The sequence below is a fragment of the Thunnus albacares genome, chromosome 18, assembly GCF_914725855.1.
Source record: "Thunnus albacares chromosome 18, fThuAlb1.1, whole genome shotgun sequence".
NCBI classification, from domain to species: Eukaryota; Metazoa; Chordata; class Actinopteri; order Scombriformes; family Scombridae; genus Thunnus; species Thunnus albacares.
Window position 1 is genome coordinate 19,804,301 of NC_058123.1, and position 20,700 is coordinate 19,825,000.

General features: G+C 39.1%; 1 protein-coding gene across 3 annotated transcripts in view; it reads left to right on the forward strand.

The window, feature by feature from the left end:
- The window catches only part of ank1b (ankyrin 1, erythrocytic b), a 79,399-nt gene that overhangs the window by 38,711 nt on the left and 19,988 nt on the right, over positions 1-20,700 (forward strand). For all 3 annotated transcript variants that reach the window (XM_044333321.1, XM_044333322.1, XM_044333323.1), the window contains exons 3-26: positions 4,499-4,600; positions 7,646-7,744; positions 8,353-8,451; positions 8,814-8,912; positions 9,158-9,343; positions 9,666-9,764; positions 10,018-10,116; positions 10,362-10,460; positions 11,030-11,227; positions 11,392-11,490; positions 11,963-12,061; positions 12,702-12,800; positions 12,990-13,187; positions 13,493-13,591; positions 13,818-13,916; positions 14,200-14,397; positions 14,512-14,610; positions 15,107-15,205; positions 15,483-15,581; positions 16,638-16,730; positions 16,954-17,026; positions 19,201-19,324; positions 19,573-19,636; positions 19,995-20,107. In XM_044333321.1, the coding sequence (XP_044189256.1) occupies positions 4,499-4,600; positions 7,646-7,744; positions 8,353-8,451; positions 8,814-8,912; positions 9,158-9,343; positions 9,666-9,764; positions 10,018-10,116; positions 10,362-10,460; positions 11,030-11,227; positions 11,392-11,490; positions 11,963-12,061; positions 12,702-12,800; positions 12,990-13,187; positions 13,493-13,591; positions 13,818-13,916; positions 14,200-14,397; positions 14,512-14,610; positions 15,107-15,205; positions 15,483-15,581; positions 16,638-16,730; positions 16,954-17,026; positions 19,201-19,324; positions 19,573-19,636; positions 19,995-20,107 (2,735 nt within the window). The remainder of the gene's footprint in view (positions 1-4,498; positions 4,601-7,645; positions 7,745-8,352; positions 8,452-8,813; positions 8,913-9,157; positions 9,344-9,665; positions 9,765-10,017; positions 10,117-10,361; positions 10,461-11,029; positions 11,228-11,391; positions 11,491-11,962; positions 12,062-12,701; positions 12,801-12,989; positions 13,188-13,492; positions 13,592-13,817; positions 13,917-14,199; positions 14,398-14,511; positions 14,611-15,106; positions 15,206-15,482; positions 15,582-16,637; positions 16,731-16,953; positions 17,027-19,200; positions 19,325-19,572; positions 19,637-19,994; positions 20,108-20,700) is intronic.

Below are 20,700 nucleotides of genomic sequence, written 5' to 3' on the forward strand. Positions count from 1 at the left end.
GGAAGTGAAGAAGGAAGGAAGTAAAAATTGAACTAAAAAAGGAAGAAAGGAAGGAAGTTAACAAGTAAGGAAGTAAGGAGGGAAGTAAAAAGGAGGTAATATTTTACATCAGCTGAAATCTGACCTGCAAGCAAAAAGTAGCCTAATCATTGATAGTATAGCAGCTTATCACTGTGTGTGTGTGTGTGTGATTTTATGCATATAAGTCTAAAAAATGTTGCTACACACCTGTAACTTCAGGGTAATGCTAAAGGAAGTCTTCCATCAATTACAGTATATGTTATGTTTCCTCATTTAAACTAGTGTTGTTTTTGCTTTTTCTGTCTATATGTCTGCCATTAACTGTCCGGTCTTGTCTCGGTGTTGTCTTGGCTGGTGTGTGTTCGTCTTCTAGGCTCATGTGGTTCAGCGCTGACTTGTCCATCAGGTCAGTATTGTGGCCTCTGAGAGGTTTGGCGGAAGCCTGAGGAAATGTGGCTCTTAAACAACAGAGTAAATATGATGTTTGTATACATCCTTGTGCACACTGCATTTATTTCCTCAACTTTGTTTGAGTTACCTCACAAGCAGCGGTGGGGTTTCTTAAGGCACCGCATCATCTTTCTATGTCCCGTTATTACACGGTTAATGAATACTTGTACAGATGTTAGAAGATGTGGACATTTCCTCCACTTTCAACGAGCTGTGTGGGAACTTAACAAATGTGCAAACACAATTTCATAACTTATGTTCCTACAAGTGAAAACAGAGGTTTAGTAATTTTAAGACAAAATTAATGAGTCAGCAAAATCCTTAAATATTTCAGTTGTGGAGGGATAAAATGAAAAAAAAATAAAATAAAATTACTTTGATAAAGGTCTGATTTAAAAACTTTGTGCAAAATAAATAATTTGTTGACGTCTATTTTTCTTTTCTTTTTTTTTTTTTTGCATTGTGGTGTTAGTTGTGTGTTGCTGTTGCTTCTTTTTTCATGTAACTGTGATCACCGTGTTCAGGAAAACTGCTGCATCGTCGTCGTGGCAAGTTTCTAGTCACGCTCATTCGTGCTTTGTCAGTGCTGCTGTGTGTCTCCTCTCGACTTTCTCTCGTCTGTGTGTTTGTAGTTCAGACCGGTGGGATGTGCTGCTGGATGCAAGTCACAATTAGGCTTCGTCTGACCTTAGTTATTTTCCGTACATGACCACTTTTCATACGAGAGGATCGCTAAAAATGCTGCATATGAAAGAACTCTTCCACAAATTACCACTTCTAGCTGACAAAAAACTCTTTTCCTCATAATTTGACCATGATAAGCTCGACTGCTTTGTTTTAAAATTGAAAGTCAAGCAAAAGTTTTACACCTCCCTACATTCTCAAACTTTTAAAAACTGTTAAGTCCTTCATCCTGAATAAAAATATGAAGTGTGAAGCTGAGATTGACATTTGTCCTTTTTGAGAATGTAAAATGAAAAACCTGAAAACTCAATATCAGCTCATATCGGCTCAGCGGCTGTGAATCCCCTTTATTATCAATCAGTTTATCTCCTGTTGTACCAAAGAAAATATTATTAAATCCTTAACTGTCACTTGAGGCAGTACATTACATGAGATACTATGTGACATACTCTTCATGTCCACCTAAGGGCCCCACATACACAGTAGACCAGTTTTGTTTTGGTCAAAGCATTCCCTCTGGAAGGATCTTGTATTATCGCATTATGTCATTGATTTAGTATTTAACTGTTTGAGTATAGTTAGAAAGAGCAATTTCAACTGTATGTAGTCCTTAAATGGGATTATTATTACTGATTTTACTGAATTAGAGTGATATGTAACAAAGATTCCAGACTTTTTTTCTATAGAGTAATATGATCCAATTTGATATGAGGCGACTGCAAAAAGCTGGAAACAAACAATCAACAAATTAAGTGAAAAGAACGATAAGAAAAACATCTAAACAGGAGGAAATTTAAAATATCATGAAAGTAACCAATTTAAGCAACAACCAAAAAAAAAAAACCCAATAGATCGATGGAATAAATAAATGTGGGATTATAAAGTAGAATGTATGAGTCTGAGAAAGAAGGGAAACGGCAGACATGGGAGAGGCAGCAGGACAAGGAAAATCAGATTTAGGTAGAGGCACAGAGCATTTGTACAGCAGTGAGTGATGCACGGCGAGAGGTTTCAGTAATCTGATTATTAGGTGTAACTGGCACGATGATTACAAATAAAGTGGAGTTTGAACTGCCAGGATTGGATGTACAGCTCTCATCTCACCACATGCGATAGAGGGAAGAACGAAAGGGAAGGATGGAGCGAGGGAGCGGCAAAAAAAAAAGAGGGAGAAGGAACCACAGAGACGGTAGAGGAGCGAGGAAGAAAATGGATTCCAGCCTGACAGCGACATGAGCACAAACCGGGCGTAGGATGAGTTTTTAGAAGGTGCTGCAAGATTTTTCATTTTCTGCAAAATGTGGTCAGCTCATGGCCCGTGCAGCTTAACACACACACACACACACAAACACACACAAAAGAACGACCAGCACTCAATAACAAACGCATATTGCAGATGATAAATGCACACCAGAAAACTGGTTCACGAAGCGGTGATGTGGAGTCATGAGGAAGAGGAGGAGGGATGCAGGTGGAGAGTGTAATGAGTAATACAGTATGTCATAGCGCAGGAGAAGAGAAACATAAAAGGAGTAAACTTCTTTTGAAATTTTGAAATGGCTTGAGGGTGTAGAATGAAAGTCATAACATAACTACTTGCAGCTGAACACTCAGCGAATGAAATGTCACACCAGCTTCAAAAGCTGTAATATTACGTACAAAAAAAAAAACAATGTTGTTTGCCAGTTATTGGAAAAACAAGTATCTTCTAAAGCTATCATTATCTAAGCAAAGTTCTTACATGTACAATATAACAACTTCAGCACTAACAACCCACTGCAGGTCTACTTTTCTTTTCATATGCTAGTTTTTAAATGATATAATATTCGCTAAGAAGTTGTGCATACAGCAGACACCTAAAACACACACAGTACCAACACATTAGCTCCTGGCGGTGACATTTACCATTTGAAGTCCTGTCTCTCATTACCTCTCAGACTGTAAGTCAGTTTTCAACAAATATCAATGAATTAAAAATCAGCTACAAAGTTTTGTGTTTCACTCTAACAGATCTACATCTACACCGGCTTCAGAAAAGACTTCATATACATATAGTAAATATAAAATGGTTTAGTGGAAGGACAGCTATTTTTGATAGACAACCGCGAAGTGAGCACATAAATTTACACTAGACAGACCTGTTAAAAAAATAATACATTTTTATAGGTTGCTCATTGTGTATTGTCTATTTAAGGGAGATAATTCACATTATTCTGCTTGGCTGTTTGGTGTAAAAGTGGTTCATCACATGCTTGACCCTAACCTCTTTTCAAAAGGAGGAAAACAGAGGGACAATCTAGTCTGTCCAATAAAAAGTGAGGGAATTTTTTTCTGAATAGTCCTAACATTGACATTTAATTAAGCATATAACGAGAATAAAAGGGAATGAAAAACAGGGTGTTGATTTAGCAAAAATACAAAGGAAAGGGTCAATCGGACTGGCAAGTGGTTGAGGGAGGCTGTCGAAAGAGCAAATAATCGTATTTGTTTGTGAGATAAAATCAAATGTAGCGCATGGTTCACAGAAACAAAGGACAAGGCTTCTGATGCATCAGCACAGATAAGAGATGTAAGGAGAGAGAGAGAGAGCAGTCCAGTATAATTAAACCACTTGAGAACAACGGCTCAAACAGATAGATCATTTGGCTGGTGACAGGAGTGGAGAGAAGGGTCAAGAGTACACTCACATAACGCAGTATTTCCTCTTTAGGACATTGGAAATATCTCATTGTGCAGGTCAGCCGTATTACACTATCGGCTGATGAATGAAATCAGAGGTGGGCGTACAAACACTGGCACACACCGAGACGCAAACCACAGGAGCTTTCCTCTGAGATCAGACAGGCAGACAGCAGAGCTCATGGCGGAGTGCATGTGCTCAGCTATGAACGCCTGCCAAACTCGCAGTGTGGGCGAAGCTCGACAGTAAGAAGTCTGACATTTTAGCCTTTTGCAGAGGGCAGGAGCGCAGATGAATGTAGTATCGTTTTTCCTGCATGTAGCCTTGTGTCTTGCCTTAAAGTGATTGTTATATTATTATAATGGATTCAGATGTGTAACCGGACTGGGGCTTTTAGTGTAACTACATCCTGATACCGAGGACTTGTGGTGGAGGAATATTTATCTGTGTATATTTATAGCATCTGTGCATATGTCACACCTGTGTATGTTGATTTGTGTTTTGTTATCCTTAGCGTGTAACTTTTGTTGGTGGACAGGGAATGAATGTGATTTTGCTGTGATTAGTATCCCCGTATTACATGTGTTGATCTGTATTTACTTAAATGCTCCTCTCATCTGCTCATCTACTCTTTTTAACAGTCCTCCTCTTTATTCATTGCAGGCCGATGCAGCCACCAGCTTCCTGCGTGCAGCTCGTTCAGGGAACCTGGACAAAGCTCTGGATCACATCAAGAATGGAATCGACATCAATATAGCTAATCAAGTAAGATAGTTTCACGCAAGTTATGAGAACAGCTTTCTAAAAAGCTGTGTGTGTTTGTGTATGTGGGTTATGTGTCAGTGGGAATAAAAAAAGATGCCATCCACAAATTTCAATTAACAAAACAGTAAATTAAATTGCGACTCATATCAAAATCAATTACAACATTTAGTTAGTGTTCACAGTGCTTAACAAAAATAACATCATACAGAGCAGTACCTTCTCGAAGCATCAAGCTAAATAAATGTTTTGTTTTTTTAAATATGAAGAGCTCGGTCATATCTTGTTTTTTTTTTCATTTGGAGCACTTCCTCTCTTGATTTTACGATTGCTGTTGCTACATTGCTACTGGTACATTTGTGCTAGTGTTTTAATTTACATGGAAAGCCAGTGACTGGATGAGTTGAAATCCATTCTGGAAAAAAGTGAAAGTGAAATAAAAAAAAATGAAATGTGGAAGCAATAGTCTTGAATATTACCAGAGAGAAATATTACTCTGCATTAACAGTAATCCGTTGGGGTTAGTTTAATAACTATACATTATACAAGTTTGAGATTAAGTTAGCCATCAATGCAATTAATCGTCAGTATGTGGTGAAACATGAAATAGCGCTGCTGAGCATTTGCACACAATAGCCGCGGACCAAAGCTAGAGAACTTTATTGCCTCAGTTAATTCTTTCTGAGAAATTTCCACTGGTTCTGTTCTAGATTATATTTTTATATACTGTAGGAGGGTGAAATTCATTACACATAAGCTCTTTTCCTTGAAACCACCCTCAAATGCATTTATTACATGCCCAGAGGTAGCATATTGGAAAAAGTAAAGAGTTTTGTCTGTTTGCACTAGTCCCTTTGCTCAGTGCCTTCTGGCTTCCCTTTGTTCTGAGCATAAAATATCATAGCATGATAGTAACCACAGTCTTTTGGATAATGTACTACATGTGGAGACTACCTGTTGTTGGACTAGTAAGCCACACCTTTTGTGAGACCACGATAAGCAAAAAGTCTTGGCTAAAATGCTAAGAGGAATATTTGAATGCACCGCATAATGTGACTGTGTTCTCAATGGAATGTCATCCTGCAGGATCAGCAGACACTGTAAAATAAAGGACCAAAAAGAAAATTAAAAATTCACGACTCCTAGACCTCCTGATTCTCTATCTTTGTGTAAAGTGGTGCACATAAATAATTAACTATATTAGATTATAGTTCCTTCAATCTTCAGTCCCGCTGTCTGCTCTCTTACACCTTGTTGCATCATGACTATAATACAACAAATGCAGGCAATTAAATATCATAAGATGTGAATGTGTGAATGTTAATGTGTGTAGTTTGGACACACACACTGTTAGCAACACACACATAAATATACACACTAGACAGAGAGAGAGAGAGATGAGACGGGGAAGATAAAAGACTATTGAAACAGGAAAACAGGAAATGCACATTTTCAAGGGTCTTTAATATCTGCACGTTAACATCGTGATCAACTAAGTAATTACTATTGATATGATCTACAATAATTGCATTTCATACCTTCAACTCGGCAATCAATTCTCTCAGTCGAGGCCCTAAAATTTGACTTCTAATATGATTGAATTCTTCACCCTCTTCTCTGTTTACCATTATATTGATGGCTTTTTACTGAGGACTGAGGCAAGGGCAGAGATGGTATTTTTATAGGTGATTTATGCGATTCTGCAGCAATAACCGTCCTTGCTATAGCTACAACTCTGCTTTTGCTCTCTCTTTCTATACCACCCTCTCCTTTTCTTTACCTCTATTTATCCAGGCATCTAACTACCTCCCGTTGTTCTGCAGTTATCTGTGTGACTGTCTGTGCATACATGCATATAATGTGTTTTGTGGAAGGGATGTAAATTGGCACCGAATGTGTTATTTTTGTGTTAAAACCAAAACTGAATCTCACTGTGTAACACCTTCGGTCCCACGGTAGATGTTCACATACTAGATTCATACTACACTGTTCATTTGACAGCATGTGCATTCACCACTGATACACCGTGCTTCCCGTCACTGTGCGCATGCCCGCAGAGAGAGTGTGTTACCCATTTGAATTGAGTGACACTGCAGTATGAAGGCAAGCCTGAGAACAGTGTGGATCACTGAGACTCCTGGTGGCCAGGTCGGTTACAGCAGGCCGGTTGGAGCTCAGACTTCACAAAGACAATGCATAGCCAGCCATCCACAGAGACACAGTGTCAATGCTGCTTACTCATCAGTCTCACCAGGCTGTGCTTTCTGTCAGAACTGAGTTCTCCTGCTGTCGCTGTGGGTTTATCAGTTATTTTTAGAGATACAGTAACTAGATGAGTAGTGTTCTGCACAGCTGGAGAATACTGGGCATATGTTGCAGAGCTCACAAAGGCATGAGACTGACGCATAGGGGTGCGTTCCCTTTTCTCATTGTTCCTCCATTTTCATTGGTAAAGAGGCCGCGTTTAAAGCAGATGGACTTCATGAACTTAAGAGTTTGACGATGTTCAGCAGTAGAGGTCAAACACACTCAGACCACTGCACCGATAGCAAAGTTTGTCAGTTCTGAAAGGTCATGAGATACTTTATGTCAATGGTTGCAGCCAAGACCATAACAGTTAAGCCCAAGGAGAGGACAAGGCCAAAGGTGGTCAAGGATGGCCTCAGCATGGATGTATAGAGATTTCAGATAAATCTCTGCATAATTCTATCCAGTGAATTCTTTCAGGAGGGTAGGATGCATCGCTCTACATGGGTGTGTATTATTACACTAACTTGCAAGAGGACTGCTTAATTCATTAAGTTACCCTGAGAGATGTGGTATCATTTTCCAGTTAATGTGGACTGTGATTATAATAATCCCGATCATTATGCTAGAATTACTGAAGCTTTAAGATGCAGATAATCCTACGTTTAAACAAAAGTTCAACAGTTTATTACAATAAATCTCAAGTGTGGGTTGGTGACAACTTTTCGGGGAATATTGTATCCTAAATTTGCATTCATGTGTGTCTAGTGTGTAACTAAATCCCTCTGTTTTCTCCCTCAGAATGGTCTCAACGGGTTACACCTGGCCTCTAAAGAAGGTCATGTCAAAATGGTCCTGGAGCTACTACATTCGGGCATTGAGCTGGAAGCCACCACTAAGGTACATTCTTCTCTCTCTATGCTTGCTGTCTAAAGTATCATTTCATACAGAACTGAAATCAATAAAGCACTTAAACTGTCAGACTTTCCCCAATACCTTTCCTGGCTTTAGCTAAGCTTCTTCTAGTTCAGCTGAACTGCAGGTATAGAGACTACAGCAGCTAGCAACCATAAGCTAAATTAACATCCTGTATCCACAAAAACCTCAGGTTATTTGCACTGACCAAAAAGTCCACTGAAAGTCCACCAGAAACTGGATGGTCAGAATTTTCAATAAAGCCTCATTATACATTTTTTTTTAAGAATTTATTTTATTTAATTGCTTTTCTTTCATGCACTGTATGTGCAATATTTCTGCAAAGCCAGTTTGTACCTGGCTTGTATTATGTCACTGCCTAAAATGGGCATATGAACAACACTTTGCTGTGTTCATCATCAGAGTTTTTATCTCATATACTGGATGAAAAAATACACTAGATATATCTCAGTGTTGTGTTTTCAGTGTAGAGATATAGGCCATTAAACTGCACATTTGCCCCTGTTCACTCCCATTTACATATCTCTCCCTCTGTGTGCTTTTGTTTGTGTGTGTGTGTGTGTGACCTCCAGAAAGGGAACACTGCTCTCCATATCGCAGCACTGGCGGGGCAGGAGAAAGTGGTGGCTGAGCTTGCCAACTATGGTGCCAACGTTAATGCCCAGTCACATGTGAGTCACCACTACCTGTGAGCAAGAGAAGAGTGTATGAGCGAGTTTGCAAAGTCTGTGTGTATGCATTCATTTGTGTATTTGTGTACTGTAAATGTGACACACCTGCTGGCCCCTTTTAACATATTTACCCACAGTAGCTGTATAGATACGTGTACATATGTGTCCTTGTAAAGAAAAACACCTGTTAATTATTTACAGTAATAATTATATATGATTAGCTAAGTCTTAAAGCCATGTATATATATCCAGATAGTTAATGACATCACATCTTGTAAAATGGCTTGAGGCCCAGCCGGGTGTGTTTGTGTGTTGTGTCTATGTAAAAGTATATAATCTGTATATAATCTGTGCCCGAGCAGAAAGGGTTCAGTCCGCTCTACATGGCTGCACAGGAGAATCATTTAGAAGTGGTCAAGTTCCTTCTCGAGAACGGTGCCAATCAGAGTCTCCCGACTGAGGTATGTGTCTCTTCCGACTGGCTGTTTAAATGTGAGTGTGTCTGAGTGTGTCCTGACCAGCCACACTCATGATTAGTAATTCCCCTCTCAATCAGGGGTATTTGTGTCAGATACTGCATGAAAGATACTGTGAGAAATGATAGGATGTTCGTTCATTTGTACCATATTCTTCACCGCTGCTCAACCCCTCCACAATACCTCCTCTACTTTTTCTCTCATCTCTCCATCTCTTTCCTCTCCCTCAGGATGGCTTCACTCCCCTGGCAGTGGCCCTCCAGCAGGGCCATGAAAACGTTGTGGCGTTGCTCATCAACTATGGCACTAAGGGCAAGGTCCGCCTTCCTGCGCTGCACATCGCTGCACGAAACGATGACACGCGCACCGCCGCAGTGCTTCTGCAGAACGACCCGAACCCTGATGTTCTCAGCAAGGTATATCACTCACTGAGATTGTGTGTACTGGAGTAATGGTTTACTTCGTGTACTAAGAGAACACAAGCAGCCACAAAGAAAAAAAAAAACAGAAGAAAAGAAAAACAAACTCTACTATACACTATCACTAAAATAAAAAGGCTGTTTATTGTGAAATAATCTTCAAAGCTCACTATAATAAAATCTTGTGTGCTAATTGTTTGTCTTTCTAACTTTATGTCTCAAACTGTTGATTAATGTGTCATGCACTTTCTTTGTTTTTTCATATAAATAGATTGTAATTATCTTAATTTTCACTCCTATTCTCGCACTTTCTCTGTAGACTGGTTTCACACCTCTCCATATTGCAGCACACTATGAGAATATGAGTGTCGCCCAGCTGCTGCTTAACAGAGGAGCCAATGTAAACTTCACTCCCAAGGTCAGTGTATCTCAGCTGCAAGATCACAAACAGAATGAATGGAATAATGATTGTGGTTCAAACATTGTGTGACGAGGAAGAAGAATATAAATGGTAGAGAAATCTTAGCTTTTACAGGGTTTTTCTACGTATTTCGTTGTTTTTAACAGAACAGCTTATATTATACTTTTGTCTTGTCATATATAAGTAATTGGAGACTTGATGCAACATTCACAAACAGTGACTGACTTATTGTTTGCACGTTCTTCACCAGAATGGCATCACGCCCCTTCATATAGCCTCTAGGAGGGGAAATGTGATGATGGTTAGACTACTGCTGGACAGAGGGGCACAGATTGATGCCAAAACTAAGGTACTGTACTGTTCGTCTCCACTCTGATGTGTGCTATTTGCTGCTGTGTTCTCATATGTTTTGTTCTGTCTACAGTCAAAGAAAGCCTGGCGTTTTGTCATTTATACTTCCTTTATGCCATCCCAATATTTATTTCCCCCATCTGTCCTCTTCCCTGCTGATTTGTTCATTTCTGTCTGTTTATGTTGTTCAAAACTTTTCCAATTACTCTCCTGATGTCTCTTACTTCACTCTTGTCTTTGTAGGATGAGCTGACTCCTCTCCACTGTGCGGCCAGGAATGGTCATGTTCGCATCATTGAGATCCTGCTGGAACACGGTGCTCCCATCCAGGCCAAAACCAAGGTAGAGGAATTTAATGAAACACTGGCAATCACAGTGATTGTTTTTAGCCACTACTGCCTGTAATCAACACTGATCACCAGGGTTTCCTGTTAACTATCGATTTTGACTTTGTGAATCTTGAGTCTTTTAATCAGAGTTCAATGTTATATAACAAATGATGCTCCTAAGGACGTCATAAAATCAGCATTTAAGCCAGCTTGATAGAAACTTAGGCGCTTTCATCCAACTTGGGCAAATTAGCTACTGTAAAATGAAGATGTCTGACTCATTAGTCTGTTTACTGAGCATCTGAGATCTGAGCTTGATACAAGTGCATACTTAGCGGATATTATTGACCCAAGAATCCTAGACAGTTATTTTATCTGCAAGTAATTTAACCACAATGTGTTGATATTATCTCTTCTGTGGACTCATACTCTGCTTTCCTGAACATCAGAAACTGAATCTTATTGACTGTGTGCTAAGTATAGCGTGATACATACACAGGACTTTATTTTGGCAACATCTCCCCTCCTCTCTCTTCTCTTTTCCTTCATCTGTCTGTGTCCTGATCCTCACGTCTCTTGCAGAATGGTCTCTCCCCCATCCACATGGCAGCTCAGGGGGATCACATGGACTGTGTCAGGCAGCTACTCCAATACAACGCTGAGATTGACGATATCACGCTGGACCATTTAACCCCTCTTCATGTAGCAGCCCACTGTGGTCACCATCGCATGGCCAAAGTCCTACTGGACAAGGGGGCCAAAGCCAATGCACGTGCTCTGGTGAATAACTATTTTTTTAACGATTTTGTAGATTAAGTTTAAGATCATCAAATTCAGGGCTCACACATTTGCCAACTTTACAACCTTTACTTAAACAGTCTTTAGATCAAAAGGCAGAACCACACATTTTGTCTAATTGTGAACTATTTTCTCTGTGTCTCCAGAACGGCTTCACACCTCTCCATATCGCTTGCAAGAAGAACCACATGCGGTCCATGGACCTGCTGCTTAAGCACTCCGCCTCCTTAGAAGCTGTCACAGAGGTGAGACAATGTGACCTCGAGGGAAAAAGTCTGAAAATGAACACATTTTCTCCTCTTCTGGTGTAAACAGAGAAGTTTTCACGCAAGAGGCATTCACAAAGTGTTCCTTAGCCTTTGTGACAAGCATATTTTAGCATTTTGTGTCTTCATTTACTGCCTCCTACATGCACATTTAAGGTCAAGTAAGGGCAGGACAAGTAGAGTTTATAGTTTTGAAATGACAAGGAAAGTGCTACATTTTTAAATTCATATACTGTTTATCTTGTCTGATGTCAGTGCCATTTATCTTAAAAATTCAAAAATGTTTCATTAGGGAATATCCACTGTCCAAATCACTGGAGCCAATATTGACACCTATCCATTTATGCCTGTCAGTCAGATGTGGCTAATGAACTAGAATGTCACTTGACTTCTCTGCAATCCGTCGGTACTGAACCCTGATGACCTTTTCTGTCTGTGCTTATATGTGCAGTCTGGTCTCACGCCTCTTCATGTAGCAGCGTTCATGGGCCACCTGAACATAGTGAAGAACCTGCTCCAGAGAGGAGCTTCACCTAATGCCTCCAATGTGGTGAGAACTCCTTTTTCCACGCCAAACAAAATAAGTCCATAATTTTATCCTGTTAAATCACTTTCCAACATTGCTAGATGAATGACATGACGCTTTGTGCTTGTTTTAAGTCATCTGAGTTTAGATATATTACAAAAATGTATCCTTCTCTATGTTCATATTTTTAAGAAAGAATGAACTCCGCGCTGAGGTCAATAATTACAGCAATTACTTGAGAGGTTTCATTTGGCAGGTCATAAATTCAACAATTAGCCATAGACTGATTAGGTTTCACTTTCACCAGCAAACAGTCAGTGCTGTCAAAGGTGATATTGCAAAATAAGTATTAATTATTTCTAAATTACAAGATTGGTCTGAACCATAGGCCCTGACATGAACAAGGTGAATTTAAATAAGGTTTGTTTTGTGGTCTAAGTTCTAAAACTGATAATAAATTAAGATTAAAATAACAAATCTTTCTTTATGGCTAAGAATATGCCCAGGTATACTTTTTTTTACAAATTTAACCTGTCTGTGTTCAGTAATTGATTAAATTTTAAAACCTCAATTACATACATACATACATACATACATACATACACACAACTGGTACACTATTATGTAGTTTGAGTGACTGGTTGCCTGTATTTATCCACACCAGAAAGTGGAGACTCCTCTCCACATGGCCTCCAGAGCAGGACACTGTGAAGTTGCTCAGTTCCTGCTGCAGAATGCAGCACCAGTGGACGCCAAGGCTAAGGTATGGTTGTGCAGTCTTGCTTTAGTCATCAAGACCCCAAACATATTTTGCGTTTGTATGTTTTTACCTCTACCTGCCAATCAGTAGTAGTTGAAGAGGTACTGTGAATTTGTCTCTCACTGCTTCAGGGTAACTGATTTTGTGTTTAAAACATGAATTAACCTCTTTTTCCTTGTTCTCTCTGTTCAGGATGACCAGACACCCCTACACTGTGCGGCCCGTATGGGCCACAAGGAGCTCGTCAAGCTGCTCCTTGAGCACAAGGCTAACCCCGACTCCTCTACAACTGCAGGACACACACCCTTACACATTGCTGCGCGGGAAGGACACGTCCACACTATTCGAATCTTGTTGGACGCTGGAGCACAGCAAATCAAGATGACAAAGGTAGAGTAGAAGCCATGGCAAAGAAAAATTTGTTATATCATTAGACACTACACTAGCAAAGGCAAACGTTAGATTCGGTGACCTAACTTACTATAATTTCTGTGTGCAAATTTTCCTCCTCCTTGTTCTCATTCCATCACACTTCTTTACTTTGACTTTGAGTTGAATTGGTGTTGGTTATTAGAAAAAGTGCAAATGAAGTAAATGAGAATTAATGAGAAAACTGACTGTTTTAGCAACAGTGGGTATAATATAGAATGACGATGGCAAACATCTCTTTCCTCATTTTGTTTTCTTTTGAGCAGAAAGGCTTCACTCCCCTCCATGTGGCCTCTAAATATGGAAAGGTGGACGTAGCTGAGCTCCTTCTGGAGAGAGGTGCTAACCCCAATGCAGCTGGGAAGGTGAGACAATCTGTACTCTCTGTAGTTCAGGTTCCTGAAGTACACAAAAACAATAAAGAACTCTTTACAAGGCTGTGAGGAGCAATGCAACCTGAAAGCCTGACCTTGATATCAGCCAGTAGATAGATTATCATGGTATGTGATTCATATATACATGTTTCTGGGTGCGTTTTGTGTATGTGTTTCTCTGTGGGTTTATATATGTGTACATGTGTATGTTTAACAGAACGGTCTGACACCCCTTCATGTGGCCGTCCATCACAACAACCTGGATGTTGTTAAACTCCTGGTCAGCAAGGGAGGATCTGCACACAGCACTGCTCGAGTAAGATGTTCACATGTGTCTGTTTGTGCGCATACTCACACAGGCAGGCCAACACAGCATGCCAACCTATCCCTGACACACAAACCAAAACAGGTCAAATGAGCGTGTGATACTTAAACGCGCAGTAATTCACAACAGTCTTTGTCTTCTGAAGTACTCTCGCAAAAGCACTTTAGTTTTGATCTAAAATTAGTCCTGAACTGCGTTAAGAAAATCAATGCCCACTCCTGTCTATGTCTGTCTGTCTCCTGTCTGTACTGTATGTCCTTGTTTTCCTCCACAGAATGGCTACACTCCCCTGCACATAGCAGCGAAGCAGAACCAGATGGAGGTGGCCAGTTGTCTGCTGCAGAATGGGGCATCTCCCAACTCTGAGTCCCTCCAAGGCATCACGCCCCTACACCTGGCTTCACAGGAGGGACGGCCTGACATTGTGGCTCTGCTCATCTCCAAACAGGCCAATGTAAATCTAGGAAACAAGGTATTATTAGAACGTGAAAGAGAGAGCTTTTCACCTTCAGAAATGAACGTGAAAGTATGCACATTAACTGCTTTTAATAAAAGTATATTGTTTGTCATTCTCTCTGTCTTTTAGAATGGATTGACCCCTCTGCATCTTGTGGCTCAGGAGGGTCATGTGGGCATTGCTGACACATTGGTCAAACAAGGAGCCTCCGTTTACGCTGCTTCACGGGTAAGATCACTGCCTCCCCTGGTACAAGAATTGTTAAATAGGTATAATTGGGTGAGCTTAGTTAAAAGATGACACTGGTTGCAGACATTTGCATTGAGCTTTTACTGCAAGTCAGTCAAAAATGAGCATTAGGGATTCATAGTCATTGGTCTTCACAATGACTATTAGAGAGGAGTAAAACATTAATAGAACAGCAGTGAATGAAGAAGTTGATAGCAAGTTGATATAATTTCTTTATTAAACAAATGACAATGACTTTTTAACTATTTAATTTACATGCAGCGTTATCACACCAGCCTATATGTTTATTTATTAAAATCTATCAAATATCTTTAAGACAAAAGTATGTGTCTTACATAATAATTTGTCAGTTTGTTAACTGTTTTTGCTGCCTTTTTGCATGCTTATGTTTGTAAGAGTCCACACATTTACACAGGATCCCTGCCTGTAAAGCTACTGAACAACAGCCATCTGTCTCTCTCTCCCCATGTCTCAGATGGGCTACACACCCCTTCATGTGGCCTGTCACTATGGCAACATCAAGATGGTGAAGTTCCTTCTGCAGCAGCAGGCTCATGTGAATAGCAAGACAAGGGTAAATTATCTCCATATGACTGTAGATGGCATGTACTGTATATGGGCCTTATGACTACCTTCATGTTTTTGTTTACTTGTTTGATGTTTGATGCTTTTAGTTCTGTGAAGCTTTGTCAAAACACTGTTTAACCACCAGCAATTAGCTAACCAGTACAAGCAGATTGGCTGGAGCAGCACTGGTATTAGCATTAGGTGCCAAAATCTTGGATGGAATCACGGCTTTCTATGTTTATCCATTTGTCTGTCTCAACCATTCTCCCTCTTTTTTTCTACAGATGGGCTACACCCCTCTGCACCAGGCAGCTCAGCAGGGCCATACTGATATTGTCACCCTGTTGTTGAAACACGGAGCCCAGCCCAATGAGATTACATCGGTGAAAGACTTTTAGAAATATCTTATCCTATTATAATCATCCTTACATCATTGATTTCTGTGGGGAAACTTACACATGTACCCTGTAGATAATGTGAAAACAAATAAGGAAAGGACTTTGAAGGCAACCCTTTTAGATTATTTCTACTTTCTGGCCTCACACCTGTTAGATGTCAAATATCTTGACAGGCATAATTTAATAAAATCAATAAAAGACACAATTCACAATTCAAGTTTCTGGTGAAATGCCAAATCTATCAGAAGTGTAACAATTTGTCAAGGTCATGGAAAGGTGTACAGAGTTACACTCATATGACAGTTATTAAACACCATGATTAGACAGATTTGACAAAATATCCTTTGACCTCTGACGATGTTTACTACCACATATTCTGAAACGAGGCAAAATCTACTTTCCATTGCACTATCACTGCAATACTATATTAGCATCCCCTTTGGTAGGTCTTGGAGAACTAAGATTCACCCAGCTGTGGTGATTGTAAGCAGAATGAACTGCTAAGAGCATCCCTTTGCCTCCATTTCCTATTCATCCCTCTATGCTGATGATACTGTATTATACATTTGCAATGTGTAACATTTTCTCCTGCTGGTAATAGATTTACACTCTGACTATAGCAACATATTGCTAATTCCACATTTAAAGAAATCACCTTACCATAACTGTACACTGAACACAAAGTAACATGTACTATATTTTTTTGTTGCAATCCTAAGGTCTTCAGTTACTCTCCTTGTTTTTCAGTCTTTCCTCTTAAGTCTGTTAGTCTGTAGCAAAAGAACCTTAGATCACATGAAAATTGAAATCTATCTGTTATAATTGTATGTATGTTCAACATACCTACATACATTCATACAATTTTGATTTAATGTTGTATAAAAATCAACAAACACAATTAAGATGCTTATTACATAATCTGGCAATATACATTGAATATTTTCTATAGAAAAGTGAAATGTTTTTATTTTATATTTTAAACAGAATTAAAAATTAAAAAATGGAAATGTTTTGCATGATGTTTGTGATCTCTCTGTATAGAATGGGACATCTCCCCTGGGCATTGCTAAGCGGCTGGGTTACATCTCTGTCATTGATGTGCTGAAACTGGTTACCGAGGAGTCTGTCTCTGCGGTGAGCAATACATCACACGCGGCTCATATGGTTGCACCAGTGCACAAAGAAGTAGCCTTGACGCACCATGACTCAGACGTTCAATAAAATAATTGTTTTGTCTTGTCCCTCCCTCACCTGCTTACAAAATAATTCATTTATTCGTCCCTTTTTCCTTTGCATTTTGCTCCTTCCTCTGTCTCTGCCACATCTCCCTCCGACAATCTCTTTCTGTTCTTCACAGATCACTACAGAGAAGCATCGGATGAGTTTTCCTGAGACCGTGGATGAGATTTTGGATGTCTCAGAGGATGAAGGTAGGCTCCCTGAAATAGTTATAGAAAATACATCAACTGTACAGTTTTGATTATTCATTTTCAGCTCTGATGCGCTATTTTGGTATAAGAAGACTGTATGGGAGGTACACTGACATATCAAAGTACCACCATGAATTTATATATACTGTGTATAACTGTTTATAACACACTTTTCCATTTGTTTTGTAGGGGTTGCCCAGCTAACGTTAGGTAGGATTGTGTCTGTATCTGCCTTGTCCGGCCCAGTGACTAGTGAACATGTGCTTTCATTGCAATTGCACTTTCTCATTTTCTTTGTGCGTCACTAATTGTCTTTCTAATCAGTTCCTCTGACTATGCTCTCAACTCCAGCCCTGTCTGCTCTTCGCTATCTTTATCTTCTCTATCTTTATTCTCTCCCCCTTTGTCTCTTCCTCAGAGATTTATTTAAAAAAAATGTGTCTGTTCTTCATCAGCATGTATTCACGACATTTTTCCTTTTACTAGTGTTTAATGCACATCTGTCCGTGGACTCATTATTGACAGAACTGCAGTATTTCTGCATTTAAAAGACAAACAGCTCCCTCCCAATTCAGCATTGCTGTTATCCCAACAATTTTGAAAATGAGTCCTCGTTTCTTTTACAGCCTAATTGATCAATAAGCTGATTAGACACATGCTGTTCCCCAGCTGTGACACTCTCCAGCAAACAACACGCACAGTTGCTGTTTATGCAGTCGTCTCTTTGCTTTGAAGAATCTCAGAATTAAATCTAATCAGCATAATTTTCACAACAAATTCTGAAAGCATTTTCACACACAAGCTTCATTTTTGATCTATTTTGTTGATGTTGTACTTGTTTAATTTTATTATTTTTTTCTTCTTTAATATTTTATTTTGTTTTTCTGAACAGTTTGTACTAATGAGTGTTTAACCTTCATCCTACCAATATATTTAACATACACAGACTACCGACTGGGGTCCCTGGGGACCCCAAGAATAAACTACTGTAAGAAACAACCATCATAGCAAAATTATTATTATTAACTTATTTCTTTTCAAAACATTATTAGCTATGTAATTAATGTCATCTGAAAAAAATAAACAGATTATTATTATTTTAGGAAAGTTACAGTTACTTTGCATATTGTGTAAAATGAAAGTATATACTTTTCTTTAATACAAATTGTAGCTTTTATCCCAAGTACAATCTTTCCATAAAGCCTTCAGAATGACTGACAGAGTGCCCCTGCCCCCCAATAATGTGAGTTACTTTAAATTAGGACTCATGGCAAACATGAACTCAATAAATAGTTCCATCTATTAAAACTGTATAGACGGAATTGGCTGCTTTTGATTGGGGTCTTTTTTAAAAAGCACTTATTAAAATAGAAACAAAAAACAATGACATGAAGTCATTAGGAACAAATTGATTGACAAAGTCATGGAAAAACTGGAATGATAGAATAAGGCACTTGTGAGATATGACAACAAGTATACCTCTGGGGTCTGCCGGTACCCCAGTCAGTAGGATTAAGGTTAATTGTCTATAAATTGTATAGTGGTTCATCATTTGCTATTGTTGTTCTGGTTATTATTTCATTATCATTCCTCCTTAATAATTAAGGTATTTTCTCCTACACAGAAACAACCATTACACATGTGATTTCATCTTTAATGGGCATGCTCACTAAAAAAGCTGTCACTAGGTGCCTTGCAGTTTGCTGTCCATGCAGTGTCCTAAACTGTGTTAATATTCACTGTCTTACCAGTTGTCTGCTTTTACTCCTTTGGTTTCCATCGGCTCTGGTTGTTGGTTTCCGTTGCTTGGACTAAAATGTCTGAGATTACTTTGTGGCCATTTTTTTCTGTGGTTTCATGAAGGTTAAGGGATGGGAAGGATGGTGGTGTAACGATTACTACTTATGAACAATTGAATCAAGTGACATTATTTTGATTCAAGGGGAGAGGTCAACCACAGTTCAAGATACTGTCACTCATAAAAATGTTCAAATGCATAAGAGAAAAGTGAATTCCATTGGCATATTTTTCCAGCATCATTTTGCCCTGTACTCCCCTGGTCTTGTCCATTTCGCTCTTAATTCTTTATGTGCTCTTTACAACCTGTTCTTTCCTTGTTCTTTGTCCTCTTTGTTCCTTTTCCATATTCCTGACTTCTCCATTTTTGCTTACAGGAGATGAGTTGCTCGGGATGGATGGAGCACGCTATTTGAAGCTCGATGACTTCAAGGACCAGGACGATGACTTCCTTTCCCCGAAGAAGACCCTCAGAGACTTTGAGGGTGGTACGGGTACCACGTAAGTCATTGTTTACTCACCTATTGCATTTGTATTGTCTGGTAAATGGGAGTTTTGCACTGATTTGGATTTATTTTCAATACCTAACATAATAAATGTTGTGAATTAATGTCAAAGATCATTTGTTTTTGTCTTAAAATACGAGAAGCAGCAGCATGAGATGAAATGATTTTATTAGTATTTCTATCACAGAATCATAATCAGCCATTTTCTCTTGCCTAACATTATTTTCTCTTTCTCTCCCACAGGCCATATTCTCCTGCTATTCCCAGAATCCCTTGTGTGTCCCCAGAGACTGTTCTGCTGGATCAGGTAGGCTTAACTCATAATATTTAGAGGATGCATTACATTTGCAAGCGTTTGTTTCTTTATCCATTTGAAGACAGGGATTAGCTACAATAGTAATGCATATTGTGACATTTATTTCTTCCTTTTCTTTTAGATTTTCTCATCTTTTCCAGTTGACTCTCTGCCTGTTTCATTTTCTCTCTTTTCTCTCACTCCTTTCATCGGGCTGTTTTGTTTTATCACCTTCTCTTCTCTCGCCTTTTCTCTATCTCTTGTCTGTCATCCCCTCCTGCTTTGCTCTGTCTTAATCTTTTCAGTAATGGTTATTTAACTGCCTGTCAGTTTTTCACTGCCTTTCATTTTTCTTCCTCTCTGACCTCAGCACACCCCCATCCCTCTGCCAAAGGAATATGACGAAGACTCTCTTATCCCGAGCAGTCCGGCTACAGAAACGTCAGACAATGTCAGCCCCGTGGCGAGTCCTATTCACACTGGGTGAGCTAATTAAACATTTTGCTGCATTATAATCCTCCTTTTTTTTAAATTTGATTAATGTTAATTTATGCTCAGTGATGTTGCTTATCAATCCTATCATAAAGAATTTAGTGAGATTACCAGTTCACTAGAGTATTTACAAAGGTGTTTGAAAAGTACACATACAAGGACACTGGAGATGGACTAAATATCAGTTGCCATAAATGGTAACTCATAAGACAACACACAGATTTATAAGCAGGTAAGACATATTCACAAAGCCCACAATCAAGAAATATGGCTGCATGATTAATGCTGCAGAATCCTCCTTCATTTTTTATAATCACTGATGTTATGACATTGAATTATACATGTTGGTCACTTGAGGATCATAAATTACTTTGACTGTTCCCATGTTTACACTTTGCTCATATTGTTCATTCATTAATAATGTAATGAATGTATTTCCAACAAGCTCCATAAGCTTAATACAGCATTATGTTAATTTATGAAGTCTGCCTAGTCATAATTTATGCACAGCACAATGAGTCAGCATTTGAAAAAGCCGAATATTAAGTGAGGGTGGTAGGGGGAAAAGATTGACTCCTGAGATC